Raw genomic sequence first — 16,057 nt, forward strand, 5'->3', positions numbered from 1 at the left:
AGCTCCACGTCCTTCTGTACCACATCACTCCATCTCTTCTCCAGCCCGTGCCGCGCCCGTTTAGCCCCCTCGATCCGACCAAACAAAAGCTGTTTAGGCATGCGGTAGCTGGGCATGCGGGCTACATGACCCAGCCAACGCAGCCTTGCCTGCCAGAGGAGCTCACCGATGGGACTTTGCCCAGATCTTTCAAGGATTTGTGAGCTCCTCACACAATCCAGCCTGGTTAAACCCAGGATGGATCGTAGGCAGGCCAGCCTAAATGTTTCCAACCGACGAAGTAGCTCCATTAGGGGGGTCCACGTTTCGCAAGCGTAGAGAATGGAGGGAATGACCGTGGCCGAGAAGACCTGAAGCTTCGTGCGGAGCGACAGACCAGGTAGCTTCCAGACAGCGTTACGCAACCGATGAAAAGATAGGTGCACACACACAAACACACACACACACAGACACAAACACAGACACACACACACACAAACACACACACATACACACACAAACACACACACAAACACACACATACACAAACACACACAAACACACACATACACACACACAAACAACAACAACAACCGCCATTCGCCACGAAGTGGCGGTGACGTCACCACGATGCTTGTGCCAGGCCATGTGCACCTTGAGGCCACGTGAAGTGTCGAACGCCCGCTGGCAGGAGGTCACGGGGCAGACCCAGCAGGTGCCACGGGTCGACTGACCGAGATGACCGAGATGACTGGCTGATGCACCACCTGTGCCCCCTACTGTGCCAACTCGCTGAGCTTTAGCCACCCGGCGCTCCGCTCGTTGTTGTGAGCGTCGCTCCTCCGCCCTCCGTTGTTGTTGGAGGGCGACTGCCTCCAACTGCCCAGTAGCGTCCTTCACGAGCCTCCTCCACTGAGGCCGATCTTGACACCGCTGGTACCAGTCGTCGGCAAGTCCACTCAGCTCCACGTCCTCCTGTACCACATCACTCCATCTCTTATCTAGCCCGTGCCGCGCCCGTTTAGCCCCCTCGATCCGGCCGAACAAAAGCTGTTTAGGCATGCGGTAGCTGGGCATGCGGGCTACATGACCCAGCCAACGCAGCCTTGCCTGCCGGAGGAGCTCACCGATGGGACTTTGCCCAGATCTTTCAAGGATTTGTGAGCTCCTCACACAATCCAGCCTGGTTAAACCCAGGATGGATCGTAGGCAGGCCAGCCTAAATGTTTCCAATCGACGAAGATGCTCCATTAGGGGGGTCCACGTTTCGCAAGCGTAGAGAAGGGAGGGAATGACCGTGGCCGAGAAGACCTGAAGCTTCGTGCGGAGCGACAGACAAACAAACACACACACAAACAAACACACACAAACACACACACACAAACACACACACAGACACACACAGACACACACAAACACACACAAACACAGACATACACACACACAAAACACACACACACAAACACAGACATACAAACACACACGCACACAAACGCACACACGCACACACGCACACAAACGCACACACGCACACACGCACACGCACACAAACACACACACACACAAACACACACAGACACACAAACACACAGACACACAAACACACACGCAAACACAAACACACACGCACACACAAACACACACGCACACACAAACACACACGCACACACAAACACACACGCACACACAAACACACACACATACGCACAGATCCCCCGTGTAGATTTAACAGACTGCAGAGGCAAGTGGCTGTTAGCGAGTAGCGCCTATGATGAGGCTGCTTATAATTACCGGCGAAACGTCGTACACAAATTGTACGGTGTTTTGAAATACGGTGTTTTTTCTGGAAGACTCTGCTGTTTTTTCCTGGATTTCCTGTTGCGTGTAGTCACCTTTAAGATGTTTCTTGTTCATGTTTTTGTTTGTTGCGGTTGCACCCGAGTCAAGAGCCGCATGGCTCACAGGGTTATAGCTAATAAATGCAACTGAAACTGAAAAATGTCGTGGGTTTAGTCTACAACATACTAGTGTCCTGAACTAGTGACTAATTGGCATGTTTGTGTTTACGTGAGAACCCTGGCTCGCTATGCTGGGTGGTGGGTGTAATGACACGTTTGTATCTAACCAACAAAAATGTTGATGGATAACATTGGTCGCAGAAAGTCCACGTGTGAGAAAGCACCCTCTGAAGGCCGCCGCCGCGGCCCAGCCGCCTTTGTCTCCCCAGTGATGATGTTTACGACACACCGCACCAGGTAACCATTTGAGTACCTGGGGCGGTGTGTAGTCGGCATCCGAGGGGAGACGCACAAACGGCTCGGATAATCGTCACTGGTGTTAGCCGTAAGCGGGAATCGAACTCTGGTCGCCGAGTTCGTAGCGCAGCGCGATAACCATTTCGCTGCTGCTCCCCACGCATACACACAGATACACACACGATACAAATTTTGATGCTGACGATGTTGCTGGTGCTGATGATGTTGCTGATATGACGCTAATGACGGTGCTGCCGATGATGACGGTGATGCTGACGATGTTGCTGGTGCTGATGATGATGCTGATATGACGCTAATGACGGTGCTGCCGATGATGACGGTGATGTTGACGATGTTGCTGGTGCTGATGATGATGCTGGTGGTGCTGTTGTTTCAGGAGGAGGATCCGAACCGCTCGGCCACGAGTTGGCCCGACTACTACATCGATAGCATCAACCAGATGTCTTCGGTGAGTGGCGGCGAGGTGACGCAGCGACCTGTGATGGGTGTGTCGGTGGGGTGAGTGAATGGGTGGGTCAGTGGGTGAGTGAATGGGTGAGCTAGCAAGCAGGTGCATGGGTGGGTCAGTGGGTGAGTGAATGGGTGAGCGAGCGAGCAGGTGCATGGGTGGGTCAGTGGGTGAGTGAATGGGTGCGTGGGTGAGTGACATGGTGATGGTGAGTTGAGTGGTGACAGGGTAAGTGAGTGACAGGGTAAGTTGAGTGCTGAGTTGGGTGGTGATTTTAGTGGTGAGTTGAGTGGTGAGTGACGTGATGAGTGAGCTGAGTGGTGAGTGTCTGGCCCGGTGCTGCAGATGACCTCGGTGAGTGGCTACAGCCCCGAGGAGCAGGCGGAGCGCGCGCAGGTGGTGGAGGGACTCAAGACGGCGCTGCGCACCCAGCCCATCCGGTGCATCCCTACACCCCGACACCCTGCACCCCGACACCCTGCACCCCGACACCCTGCGCAATGACACCCTGCACAATGACACCCTGCAGCCCGACACCCTGCACAATGACACCCTGCACAATGACACCCTGCACAATGACACCCTGCACAATAACACCCGGCACCCTGCACAATGACACGCTGCACAATGACACCCTGCACCCCGGCACCCTGCACAATGACACCCTGCACAATGACACCCCGACACCCCGACACCCTGCACAATGACACCCCGACACCCTGCACAATGACACCCTGCACAATGACACCCCGACACCCCGACACCCTGCACAATGACACCCTGCACAATGACACCCTGCACAATAACACCCTGCAGCCTGACACCCCGACACCCTGCACAATGACACCCCGACACCCCGACACCCTGCACAATGACACCCTGACACCCCGACACCCTGCACAATGACACCCTGCACAATGACACCCTGACACCCTGCACAATGACACCCCGACACCCCGACACCCTGCACAATGACACCCTGCAGCCCGACACCCCGACACCCTGCACAATGACACCCCGACACCCTGCACAATGACACCCTGCACAATGACACCCCGACACCCTGCACAATGACACCCCGACACCCTGCACAATGACACCCTGCATAATGACGCCCTGCACAATAACACCCTGCAGCCCGACACCCCGACACCCTGCACAATGACACCCCGGCACCCTGCACAATGACACCCTGCGCAATGACACCCTGCACCCCGACACCCCGGCACCCTGCACAGTGACACCCTGCACCCATGTTCTGAATGCTCCTCACCGTGTCTCTGCTCACCTGATATCTCCTACTCTCTCACTCTTCACGCCTGGTCTTACTTTCTCTCCCTGAACCCTCACCTCACCCTCAGCTCACCCTCATCTCACCCTCACCTCGCCCTCACCCTCCCCTCACCCTCACCTCACCCTCACCCTCTCTTCACCTCATCCTCACCTCACCCTCACCTCACCCTCACCTCATCCTCACCTCACCCTCACCTCAACCTCACCTCACCCTCACCTCACCCTCACCTCACCCTCACCTCATCCTCACCTCACCCTCACCTCAACCTCACCACACCCTCACCTCACCCTCACCTCACCCTCACCTCACCCTGACCTCGCCCTCACCTCAACCTCACCACACCCTCACCTCACCCTCACCTCACCCTCACCTCACCCTGACCTCGCCCTCACCTCACCTCACCCTCAGCTCACCCTCACCTCGCCTCACATCTCCTGCTTGGGTCTCACACACACAAGCTCCCCCGTGCGGCCTACACAGGCTGTTGGGTGGGACGAGTGCCGTAAGTGAACGCCTGTTAAGGCCGGCACGACACACGAGGGGGTGGGTCGCCAGCACCACACCCTGCCGCCTTTGTCTCGCATCACATCTTTGCTTACACATCACACGCTGGCACCTTACACCCTGCCAGGTGCTAATTTAAGGCCCAGTCGACCTAGGGGAGGTTCAAGACCAGTTCAAATATATTCGCCACCATTATCGGTCGAACTTGCGTCACCAGGGGGCTAACCACTGCTCTTCTGCACCCCCGCACTGCTCCGTACGCACCCGTGCACACACATACACACACGTACACACACGCATGGGCTCACACGCACATACACGCACGCGCACACACGCGCAGCTTCGTGACGCGCTTCATGGAGCTGGACGGCCTCTCGGCGCTGCTGCACTTCCTGGAGCGCATGGACGAGGACACGGCGTCGGGGCCCGCGCACGCCGCCGCCATCGGCTGCGTCAAGGCGCTGATGAACAACGCGCAGGGCCGCGCGCACGTCCTGGCCCACCCCACGGCCGTAGACGCCATCGCGCGCAGCCTCGCCGTGGACGCGCCGCGCACCAAGGTGGCCGCGCTCGAGATCCTGGGCGCGCTCTGCCTCGTGCCGGGAGGCCACCGCAAGGTGCTGCAGGCCATGGTCAACTTCCAGCAGTTCGCCAGCGAGCGCACGCGCTTCCAGGTGACGCCACGCTCGACGCCGCACTCCGCGTCGCCACGGTCCTCGCCGGCATTGTCACCGTCGTCATGACTGCCACCGCCGTCACCGGCACTCTCGGTGCTTCCACCTTCGTCACCATTCTTCTTCCCGCGTGCCTCTCCTCCCATCTCGCGACGTGTCCCCCGGCTCTCTTAAGTCGACTCGCGGCTCCTCTGTGATGGGCACCACTCACCGTCATTCTCATCGTCGTCATCGTCATCATCGTATTACTTACAGAAGGCGTTTTGTGTTTCGTATAATTCTGCTGCAACTCGATGACCAAAGGCTTCGCAAAATCAGCGAGGCTCTTGTGGTGCACGACTCTCCTCACTCTCCCGCAGACGCTGATGAGTGACCTCGCACGCAACACGGGACGTTACCGCCAGGAGCTCGGCCTCAAGACGGCCATCATGTCCTTCTTCAACGCCGTGCTCAACGCGGGGCCCGGGAAGGTGAGCCCCCCCCCCCCCATCCCTCTCTCACTCCAACCCTCGCACCAACCAGAACGTCAACTCTAAACCCACTACCCTGACCCTGTGACACATGAACTTGACCCCATAACTCCGTGACCCCACCGTGACCCCACCGCGACCCCCGCTGTGCGAGCCAGGAGAAGCTGGAGTTCCGGCTGCACCTGCGCTATGAGCTCCTCATGCTGGGCCTGCAGCCGCTCATCGACGCGCTGCGCGAGCTCGAGAACACCACTCTCGACAGGTGACCCCCCCTCCCCCACCCGCCTCCAGCCCCAGGCCCACCGTACACACGGCACACCGCATCCAGTATGATTCTCGCTGTGGCTGCTGGTCGCCTGCCGCCTCCCGGCTCTCTCCAGTTCCAACTGGAATCCCAGAGAGAAACGGCGGCCGGGTGCCGGGTGTCTCTGGCCGGGTGAGCGATGTGTGCACATCGACGTTCAGCCCCCTTTGCGTGTGTCTGTGTCTGTCTGTGTCCATGCGTGTGTATGGGGAGCGGTAGTGGTTAGCGCTACGCTGCGCTACGAACCCGGCGACCCGAGTTCAATAACAGTTCACGGCCAACACCAGTGACGATTATCTGAATTGGTCATGGTCCTCTCCTAGGTCGACTCAACCTTAAATGAGTACGTGGTGCAGTGTGTAAACTTCGCCTCTCGAGAGAGAAAGGTGGCTGGGCGTGGTGCTGGCCACCCACCCCCTCGCGTGTCGTGCCGGCCTTCATAGGTGCTCGCGAACAGCACTTGACCTAACAGTCTATTAAAGAGGCTATACGGGGGATCTTTGTCTTTGACTTGGGGAGCGATAGTCAGTGGTTAACGCACTGAGCTATGAACCCGGCTATCCGAGTTCGATTCCCGCTCACGGCCAACACCAGTGACAATTATCTGAATCAGTCACGGGCCTCCCCTAGGTCGAGTCAGCCTCAAATGAGTACTGTGCGGTGTGTAAACATTGCCTCTAGGGAGAGAAAGGTGGCCGAGCATGGTGCTGGCCACCCACCCCGTCATGCGCCGTGCCGGCCTTCATAGGTGCTCGCGAACAGCACTTGCCCCAACAGTCTGTGCAGGCTACACAGGGGATCTTTGTAAGCGTGTGTGTCCGTGCGTCTGCGTGCGCCCACGCAGGCACTTGGACTTCTTTGAGATGTCGCGGAACGAGGACGAGGCGGAGATCGCGCGGAGGTTCGAGACGGTGAGGACCGGCGCTCACTGGCCCCTCCCCCCACCGGCCTCGAGCAGCGTGCCCCAGCGTGGAGCCCGGGCTTCAATCTAACACCCCCCCCCCCCCCACTGCCCCCCGCCCCCCCGTGTCTCAGATGCACATCGACACGCGGAGTGCGGGGCAGATGTTCGAGGCGATCCGGAAGAAGCTGAGCTTCACGGACGCGTACCCCCACCTCATGTCCATCCTCTTCCACTGCCTGCAGATGCCCTGTGAGTGGGGCAGGCATCGTGCGAGGCTGACGAACGATGGCTCGTGATGTCGATGATGTTGCCGGTGATGGTGATGTTGATGCTAGTGGTGGTGATGTTATTGATGATCATGACGACGACGACGACGACGGTGGTGGTGGTGATGATGGTACCGGTGATGTTGATGATGATGGTGGTGGTGGTGCAGACAAGAAGGTGGGCACTACGGTGCAGCACTGGCAGCTGCTCGACCGCCTGGTGCAGCAGATGGTGCTGCAGGGCCCACGTGGGGAGGACCCGGACATCGCGCCCCTCGACAACTTCAACGTCAAGAACATCGTGCGCATGTGGGGACTGCCTCGCAACGCAGAACATCGCACAGCACACCACGTGGTGCACAGCACACCACGTGGTGCACAGCACGCAGCATACTGTACAGTGCACAGCACTGCACAGCACACCACGCAGTACACCACGCAACACAGCATACACCACCACACAGCACATTGCGCAGCACAGCACACGTTCACTGATTTCACGAATCACAGAAATTCCCATTGCTTCCCCTCATATATTTTATTAACCTCATCTCCACCATTACATTAATATGTACTATTATTAATTCTGTGTAATGTGCCTTCGATAAGGCATTATATAAATTATTATAAGATAAACACATGGCACACTGCGCAGCATACAGCACAACAGACAACACAATGCAGAGCAAACCGTGCCACGCACACCACACCCAGAACAGCATTATACATCGCATGCAAACCTCCGCTCTCCTCACCAATCTCCTCTCCGATCTCACCGCACTCCTCACCCGCACGTCCGCTGTTCTCCCAGGTTGGTGAATGAAGGTGAAGTGAAGCAGTGGAAAGAGCAAGCGGAGAAGATGAGGAAAGGTGAGGAGGGGGGACGTGGGTAGCGGAGGGGCCCGTGACCTCCGGGTGTTGTGACCCTATCCAACCCCTGTGAGTTCTGATCGTATTTGACCCCACGTGACCCCATATTTACTAAGGCCCGTTTGATCCCTCCCACACGTTGTAACCCCCACGCGACCCCCACGCGACCCCCACGCGACCCCCACGCGACCCCCACGCGACCCCCACGCGACCCCCACGCGTCATGACGCTGTCTTGTGACCCGTGATCGACGTGACCCCGCGACCCCGCGACCCCGCGACCCCACCACGGGTAGAGCACGGGGAGGTGCAGGGCCGCCTGGAGCGCAAGGAGCGTGAGTGCGACGCCAAGACGCAGGAGAAGGAGGAGCTGGAGGGGCTGCTGGGCCGCATGAAGGAGCGCCTCGAGCGCGAGAGCCTGGAGCTGGGCCGCGCCCGTGAGCAGGCCGCCGCGCTCGCCGCACAGCTGGCCCGCACGGTGACCTCCTGACCCCCCGGCAACCCTGAACCCTGACCCCCCAAACAATCATAACCTTGACCCCGAGTAAGGCCGACCCTGAGAAACCCTGACCCCCAGAAACCCTAACCTTGACCCTTAACAACCCTGACCCCTAGTAACCCTAACCTTGACCCTTAACAACCCTGACCCCTAGTAACCATAACCTTGACCCTTAACAACCCTGACCCCTAGTAACCCTAACCTTGACCCTTAACAACCCTGACCCCTAGTAACCCTAACCTTGACCCTTAACAACCCTGACCCCTAGTAACCCTAACCTTGACCCTTAACAACCCTGACCCCTAGTAACCCTAACCTTGACCCTTAACAACCCTGACCCCTAGTAACCCTAACCTTGACCCTTAACAACCCTGACCCCTAGTAACCCTAACCTTGACCATAAGCAATCCTGACTGGGACGCGAGCCTCAGAAATCCTGCAATGACATCAAGGACAGTAACACAACACAATACCCTGAACCTGGACTAGGGAATCTGGCCAGGCGCAGTGACCCCGATCTGATCCCTGGGACCCTGACCTCGTTAACCTTTAGGGATGCATGGGGGTGGGGGGGGAGGGGGGCGGAGGTGGGGCGTGGGGTGGGCGGGGTGATTGAAGGTATTGTGACCCCCCCCCCCCCCCCCCCCGTGGAGGCCGTGATGATAAACCCGTGCGTGCGGCCCGTGTGCCCGCAGGGAGCGGTGCCCGGTGGCCTGGCCCCCGGCAGCCCCGGGCAGGACGGCTCCCTCGCCTCTTCCGCCCTGGGGGGCCCCGCGGGGCCACCACCGCCCCCCGGCGGGGGGCCACCCCCTCCCCCCCCCGCCTCCCCCTCCCCCGGGGGGCCCACCCGGGGCTCCTCCCCTGCCGGGGATGAGCGCCCAGGGCACCGCCAAGAGGAAGAACCTCCCACAGCCGTCGCAACCCCTCAAGTCCTTCAACTGGACCAAGCTGCCCGAGGTGAGGGGGTTGCGGGGTTACGCGGGGTTGCGGGGTGGGGGGGTCGCAGGGGTCATCAGAGGTCAGCTGCAGGTGCAGGGAAACGATGTCGATTCGTGATTGGTTGATTGGTGACGAGTTCGTGAATGAACGCCTCCGAGTTGTGAATCCCTCCGGGCCGCAGAATAAGCTCGGCGACACGGTGTGGAACGAGATCGACGACCTCAAAGTCTTCAAGGTCCTGGATCTGGAGGACCTGGAAAAGACCTTCTCGGCCTACCAGAAGCCTCAGGTGCACACTCGCCAATGTCATCACAATCATCATCGCCACCATCATTTCACCACCATCACCGCCGTTTTCATCAATATGAATATACAAGTTGATCATCGATTATCCGGCTTCCAACATTACACAGAGGTCCCGGGCCGATCTGGCGAAGCCGGCAAAACCACTCCAAAGGCTATAATCAGTCCGGCGATCAGCACAGTGTACGTGACAAAAAAAGTAGCAATGCTTTATTTCAGTGTTACATATTATACATGGTACATTATACACTACATTCAACTTAAACAATCAAAATACTGGATGGAAATACATCGCCCCATGGAGAGCCATCGAGATTGGAGTGGTAAGGTATGGTACAGTAAATAAAGTAACTTTTTAAAGTAGGATTTTTAGTTTTGTCAGTTTGTATGTTTATGCCAATTTCAGTGTAAACTAATTTAAAACACTAGAAAAACATGTACACAACACCTACAAACATAATGTTGCGCAACAATGTGCAAAAATAAGCTATTTTAAATCATGATGATGATTGATTATCCGGCGTTTTTGAAAATCCAGCGACCCCTCCTCCCCGAATCCCCCGGATAATATAATCGATGATCGACTGTACTCGATAACGCAGAGTTCTGCGTCACTCCGCTGCTGGATTAAAGCCTCCCTGCACCCGTGACGCTCACGCACGTTGTTTGACCACGATCGGCATCTCGAGCACGAGCACCACCATCATCGTTTTCATTGTTGTCTTCGTCACCAACCAGGACCATCATCATCATCGTGACCATCCTATCAGCTGCCGGGATCATCATCAGCAACCGTCAACATGAACGCCACTGTCATCATCAGCGTCATCATCGACATTACCATCCCCACTATCGTCTGAACCACAAGCAACGTCATCATCACCACCATCGCCTCCGTCACCGCAGAGGTTGAGCAGTGACCCCCCCTCCCCCCACCAGAGGGATAACGTGGGCTCGACAGAGGACATCTTGAACGCAAGCCGGAAGGCCAAGGAGCTGAGCGTCATTGACGGGCGCAGGGCCCAGAACTGCGTCATCCTCCTTTCCAAGTGCGTGGGGGGGGGGGGGAGGTCGCCTGGGGCCTTGCTACCGATGGCGGTGGTGTTGATGCTACTGGTGGTGTTGGTGATGGTGGTGATGGTGGTGTTGGTGGTGTTGGTGGTGATGGGGTGTTGATGTTACTGGTGGTGATGGTGGTGTTGATGTCACCGGTGGTGTTGGTGGTGTTGGTGGTGTTGATGTTACTGGTGGTGATGGTGGTGTTGATGTCACCGGTGGTGTTGGTGGTGTTGGTGGTGTTAATGTTCAAGTCAAAGTCAAAAGTCAAAAGTCACTTTATTGTCAAGTGTGTTACATGCATGACATACAACACAGATGAAATTACAGTCCTCTCTCTTGGTCCCACGGTGCAACCAAGCAATTAAAAAATGAATCACAATTAACAGACATAAATAAACAATAAACAATCGGCGATCAACACAAGATAAATAATCCAAAATGTAATAGACTTAAAATAAACAACAGTCAAGAATTATAAAATGTAAAATATTATTTAAATAAAATATTTAAAGAAATAAGATATTTAAACCGGTGTGGTAGTGCGATGTAGTGCAATGTGCAGTCCAGAGATCAGGATGTACGAGTGAATGTGTGTGTGGGGGTGGGGGTCAGGGGGCAAAGGGGGGAGGGTGGGCAGAGGGGGGGAGTGATGGTAGAGCAGGGAGGGAGTTGAGTCTCCTGACAGCCTGGTGAAAGAAATTGTCTTTGAGCCTGCTGGTCTTGGCCCGAAGACTCCGCAATCTCCTCCCTGACGGCAGCAGGCTGAAGAGGCTGAGATGGGTGGGTGGGATCACCTGCAATCTTGATTGCTTTGCTGGTGATGCGGGTGTTATAAATGTCCAGAAGAGGAGGGAGAGAGACACCAATGATCCTCTCAGCTGCTCTCACTATGCGCTGCAGAGTCTTGCGGCAGGACACGGTGCAGGTGCCGTACCACACGGTGATGCAGCTCGTCAAGATGCTCTCAACGGTGCCTCTGTAGAAGGTGTGCATGATGGGGGGCGGGGCTCCTGCTCTTCTCAGTTTGCGGAGAAAGTACAGGCGCTGTTGGGCTTTTTTGGCCAGTGATGCAGTGTTGTGACTCCACGACAGGTCTTCAGAGATGTGCACACCCAGGAACTTGGTGCATCTCACCCTCTCCACTGCAGCACCGTTGATGGTTAGCGGTGGTGTTGGTGGTGTTGGTGGTGTTGGTGGTGTTGGTGGTGTTGATGTGATTGTTGGTGGTAGTGGTGATATTGTTGACGTTGCTGATGTCGTTGATGTTGTTGATGCCACGTTCACCTCAGGTTGAAGTTGACCAACGAGGAGATCAAGCGCGCGGTCATGCAGATGGACGAGCACGAAGACCTCCCCAAAGACATGCTGGAGCAGGTGGGGCTCTCACTCACACTCACTCACTCTCTCACTCTCACACCAATACCAATACAACCGCCATTCGCCACGAGGTGACGGTGACGTCGCCACGGCGTCTGTGTCAAGTGCACTTTGAGGTCACGTGAAGTGTCGAAGGCTCGCTCACAGGAGGTCTCTGCACAGACCCAGGTGCCACGGGTTGGCTGACTGAGATGACCGGTAGATGCACCACCAGCTGTAACACCCTACTGTGCCAACTTGCTGCTTTTAGCCACCCAGCGCTCCGCTCGTTATTGTGAGCGTCACTCCTCTGCCCTCCGTTGTTGCTGGAGGGCGACTGCCTCCAAATGGCCACAGAGGCCGATCTTGACACCGCTGGTACCAGTCATCGGCAATTCCACGCAGCTCCACGTCCTCCTGTACCACATCGATCCATCTCTTCTCTAGCCCGTGCTTCACCCATTTAGCCCCCTCTATCTGGTCAAACAAACACTGTTTAGGAATGCATGGGCTGGGTATGCAGGCTACATGACCCAGCCAACGCAGCCTTGCCTGCCGGAGGAGCTCACCGATGGGACTTTGTCCAGAACTTTCAAGGATTTGTGAGCTCCTCACACAATCCAGCCTGGTTAAACCCAGGATGGATCATAGGCAGGCCAGCCTAAATGTTTCTAACCGGAGAAGATGTTCCATTCAGGGAGTCCACGTTTTGCTAGCATAGAAAAGGGAGGGGATTACCATAGCCCAGAAGACCCAAAGCTTCATGTGGAGCAACAGACCAGGTAGCTTCTACATAGCATTACACAGCCGGTGAACAGATGCCACTGGACTGATTCGGAGTGAGACCTCTGCTGTCAAACCGGAGCCGGTCATGAGCACACTGCCCAAGTATGGAAAACTCTCCACTTTCTCCACAATTGCCCCACAATTGCCCCATCACCAATTGTGAGTTGTGGGGGTGGAGTGTCCAATGGTACAAAATGCCCAGGCAGGTGTTTCGTTCTGGTGGGGATGATGGTAAGTCCCCACCTCTTCGTGGCACACTCCTGGTTCGGTAGCAGTGCCTCCAATTCCTCCTCTAAGTGAGCAGCAATCACCAGATCATCAGCATACATAACATGGTTGACCAATAAGGAGCCATTCCTAGACCGCACCCCTGCATTGATTAGCCACCCATTATATCTGTACCAGATGGAAATTCCTCTGGTACAGCCATCGAAAGCTTCACAAACTACACGGTCAAAATGGATGTTAAACGTACACGCACACACACATGTGCACCCCTTTACCTCGTGGTCAGGTGTGGAAGTCTGACTCACTTGGGGTAGTGGGATCATGAGGTTGTGGGGTCACGGGGTCACCGGGTCACCCATATCTGCCCCCAGCTGCTGAAATTCGTGCCGGAGAAGAGCGACGTGGACCTGCTGGAGGAGCACAAGAACGAGACGGAGCGCATGGCGCGCGCAGACCGCTTCCTGTTCGACATGAGCCGGTGCGGGTCCCACCACACCACGCAGACCAAGTACACCACGGAAACCACACCACACACCCCACTCACGCCACTCACACCACGTCAACTACACCAAGCACACCATACCACTCGCTCTACACCACTCGCACCACGCACAACACGCAAAGCACCCCACGCACACCACAACGCACAAACCATGCACACCACACACACCATGCCACACCACTCACACCATGCCACACAACGCCACACAACGGACATCACACCGCTCCACTGGCACGGTGAGAGTTGACACCACCCCCCCCCCCCCCCCCCCAGAATCCCCCACTACCAGCAGCGGCTGCAGGCGCTCTACTTCAAGAAGAAGTTTGCGGAGCGCGTGGAGGAGTGCAAGCCCAAGGTGGAAGGTAGTCGCCCACCTTCCTCACCACCCTCCTCACCCACCCTCTGACCCACTCTCCTCACCCTCACCTCCCTCACCCACCCTCTTCACCCACCTTCCTCACCACCCTCCTCACCCTCCTCACCCACCCTCTGACCCACTCTCCTCACCCTCACCTCCCTCACCCACCCTCTTCACCTCCCTCACCCACCCTCTTCACCTTCCTCACCCACCTTCCTCACCACCCTCCTCACCCACCCTCTGACCCACTCTCCTCACCCTCACCTCCCTCACCCACCCTCTTCACCTCCCTCACCCACCCTCTTCACCTTCCTCACCCACCTTCCTCACCACCCTCCTCACCCTCCTCACCCACCCTCTGACCCACTCTCCTCACCCTCACCCACGCTCTTCACCCTCCTCACCCACCTTTCTCGCCTTCCTCACTCACCTCCCTCACCCACCTCCCTCACCTACCTCCCTCACCTACCTCCCTCACCCACCCTCTTCACCCAACTCACCCACCCTTCTCACCTTCCTCACCCACCTCCTCGCCCACCCTGCTCACCTTCCTCGCCCACCGTTCTCCTCACCCTCCTCCAAACCTCCTTGCTCTCCTCACCCTGAGTGAGTGAAGACGTGGGTGGGTGAGTGAACGAGTGAGTGAGTCTGTGAGTGAGTGAAGATGTGAGTAGGTGGGTGGGTGGGTGAACAAGTGAGTGAGTGAACGTGCTTGGCTGTGCGGGGCGTGAGCTGCCTGCAATTCACCCCCTCGCGTGCCGTGCCGGACTTCGATGGCGCCCGGCGCTAAGAGCAGCGCTTGCCCCTGGAGCGTGTAAAAGCTACACTGAGGGGGGGGGTCTCTTTGTCGTCGTCTCTGTGTGTCTGGGTAGCGGTGTTGGAGGCGTCGCGCGAGGCGCTGAGCTGCGAGAGTCTGCGCCAGCTCCTGGAGGTCGTCCTCGCGTTCGGCAACTTCATGAACAAAGGGCAGCGGGGGAACGCGTTCGGCTTCCGCATCGGCAGCCTCAACAAGATCGCCGACACCAAGTCCAGCACAGACAGGTGCCGCCACCACCACCACCACTACAGTAACCACCACCACCACAGTAACCACCACCACCACAGTAACCACCACCACCACAGCAAACACCACCACAGCAACCACCACCACAGTAACCACCACCACAGTAACCACCACCACTACAGTAACCACCACCACAGTATCCACCACTACAGTAACCACCACCACAACCACCACCACAGTAACCACCACCACTACAGTAACCACCACCACAGTAACCACCACCACTACAGTAACCACCACCACAGTAACCACCACCACAGTAACCACCACCACAGTAACCACCACTACAGTAACCACCACCACAGTAACCACCACCACAGTAACCACCACCACTACAGTAACCACCACCACAGTAACCACCACCACCACAGTAACCACCACCACAGTAACCACCACCACCACAGTAACCACCATCACTACAGTAACCACCACCACAGTAACCACCACCACCACCACCACAGTAACCACCACCACAGTAACCACCACCACAGTAACCACCACCACAGCAACCACCACCACAGTAACCACCACCACAGTAACCACCACCACAGTAACCACCACCACAGTAACTACCACCACAACCACCACCACAGTAACCACCACCACAGTCACCACAGTCACCACCACCACAGTAACCACCACCACCACAGTAACCACCACCACAGTAACCACCACCACAGTCACCACCACCACAGTCACCACCACCACAGTCACCACCACCACAGTAACCACCACCACAGTAACCACCACCACAACCACCACCACAGTAACCACCACCACCACAGTCACCACCACTACAGTCACCACCACCACAGTCACCACCACCACAGTAACCACCACCACCACAGTAACCACCACCACAGCAACCACCACCACAGCAACCACCACCACAGCAACCACCACCACAGTAACCACCACCACCACAGTAACCACCACCACAGTAACCACCACCACAGCAACCACCACCACAGCAACC

General features: G+C 56.9%; 1 protein-coding gene across 1 annotated transcript in view; it reads left to right on the top strand.

Moving 5' to 3' along the window:
* LOC144729793 (disheveled-associated activator of morphogenesis 1-like) overlaps positions 1–16,057 on the top strand; it is a 38,022-nt gene that overhangs the window by 13,922 nt on the left and 8,043 nt on the right. Inside the window, 18 exon segments of the mRNA XM_078610295.1 lie at positions 2,632–2,703; positions 3,049–3,143; positions 4,842–5,175; positions 5,535–5,645; positions 5,804–5,907; positions 6,794–6,860; positions 6,985–7,102; positions 7,290–7,428; positions 7,931–7,989; positions 8,285–8,466; positions 9,183–9,299; positions 9,301–9,444; positions 9,608–9,715; positions 10,669–10,778; positions 12,078–12,162; positions 13,530–13,636; positions 13,934–14,022; positions 14,891–15,059. Coding sequence (XP_078466421.1) covers positions 2,632–2,703; positions 3,049–3,143; positions 4,842–5,175; positions 5,535–5,645; positions 5,804–5,907; positions 6,794–6,860; positions 6,985–7,102; positions 7,290–7,428; positions 7,931–7,989; positions 8,285–8,466; positions 9,183–9,299; positions 9,301–9,444; positions 9,608–9,715; positions 10,669–10,778; positions 12,078–12,162; positions 13,530–13,636; positions 13,934–14,022; positions 14,891–15,059 — 2,210 coding nt within the window.

The sequence above is a fragment of the Lampetra planeri genome, chromosome 33 (genome assembly GCF_965212315.1).
Source record: "Lampetra planeri chromosome 33, kcLamPlan1.2.h2, whole genome shotgun sequence".
Taxonomy (NCBI): Eukaryota; Metazoa; Chordata; class Hyperoartia; order Petromyzontiformes; family Petromyzontidae; genus Lampetra; species Lampetra planeri.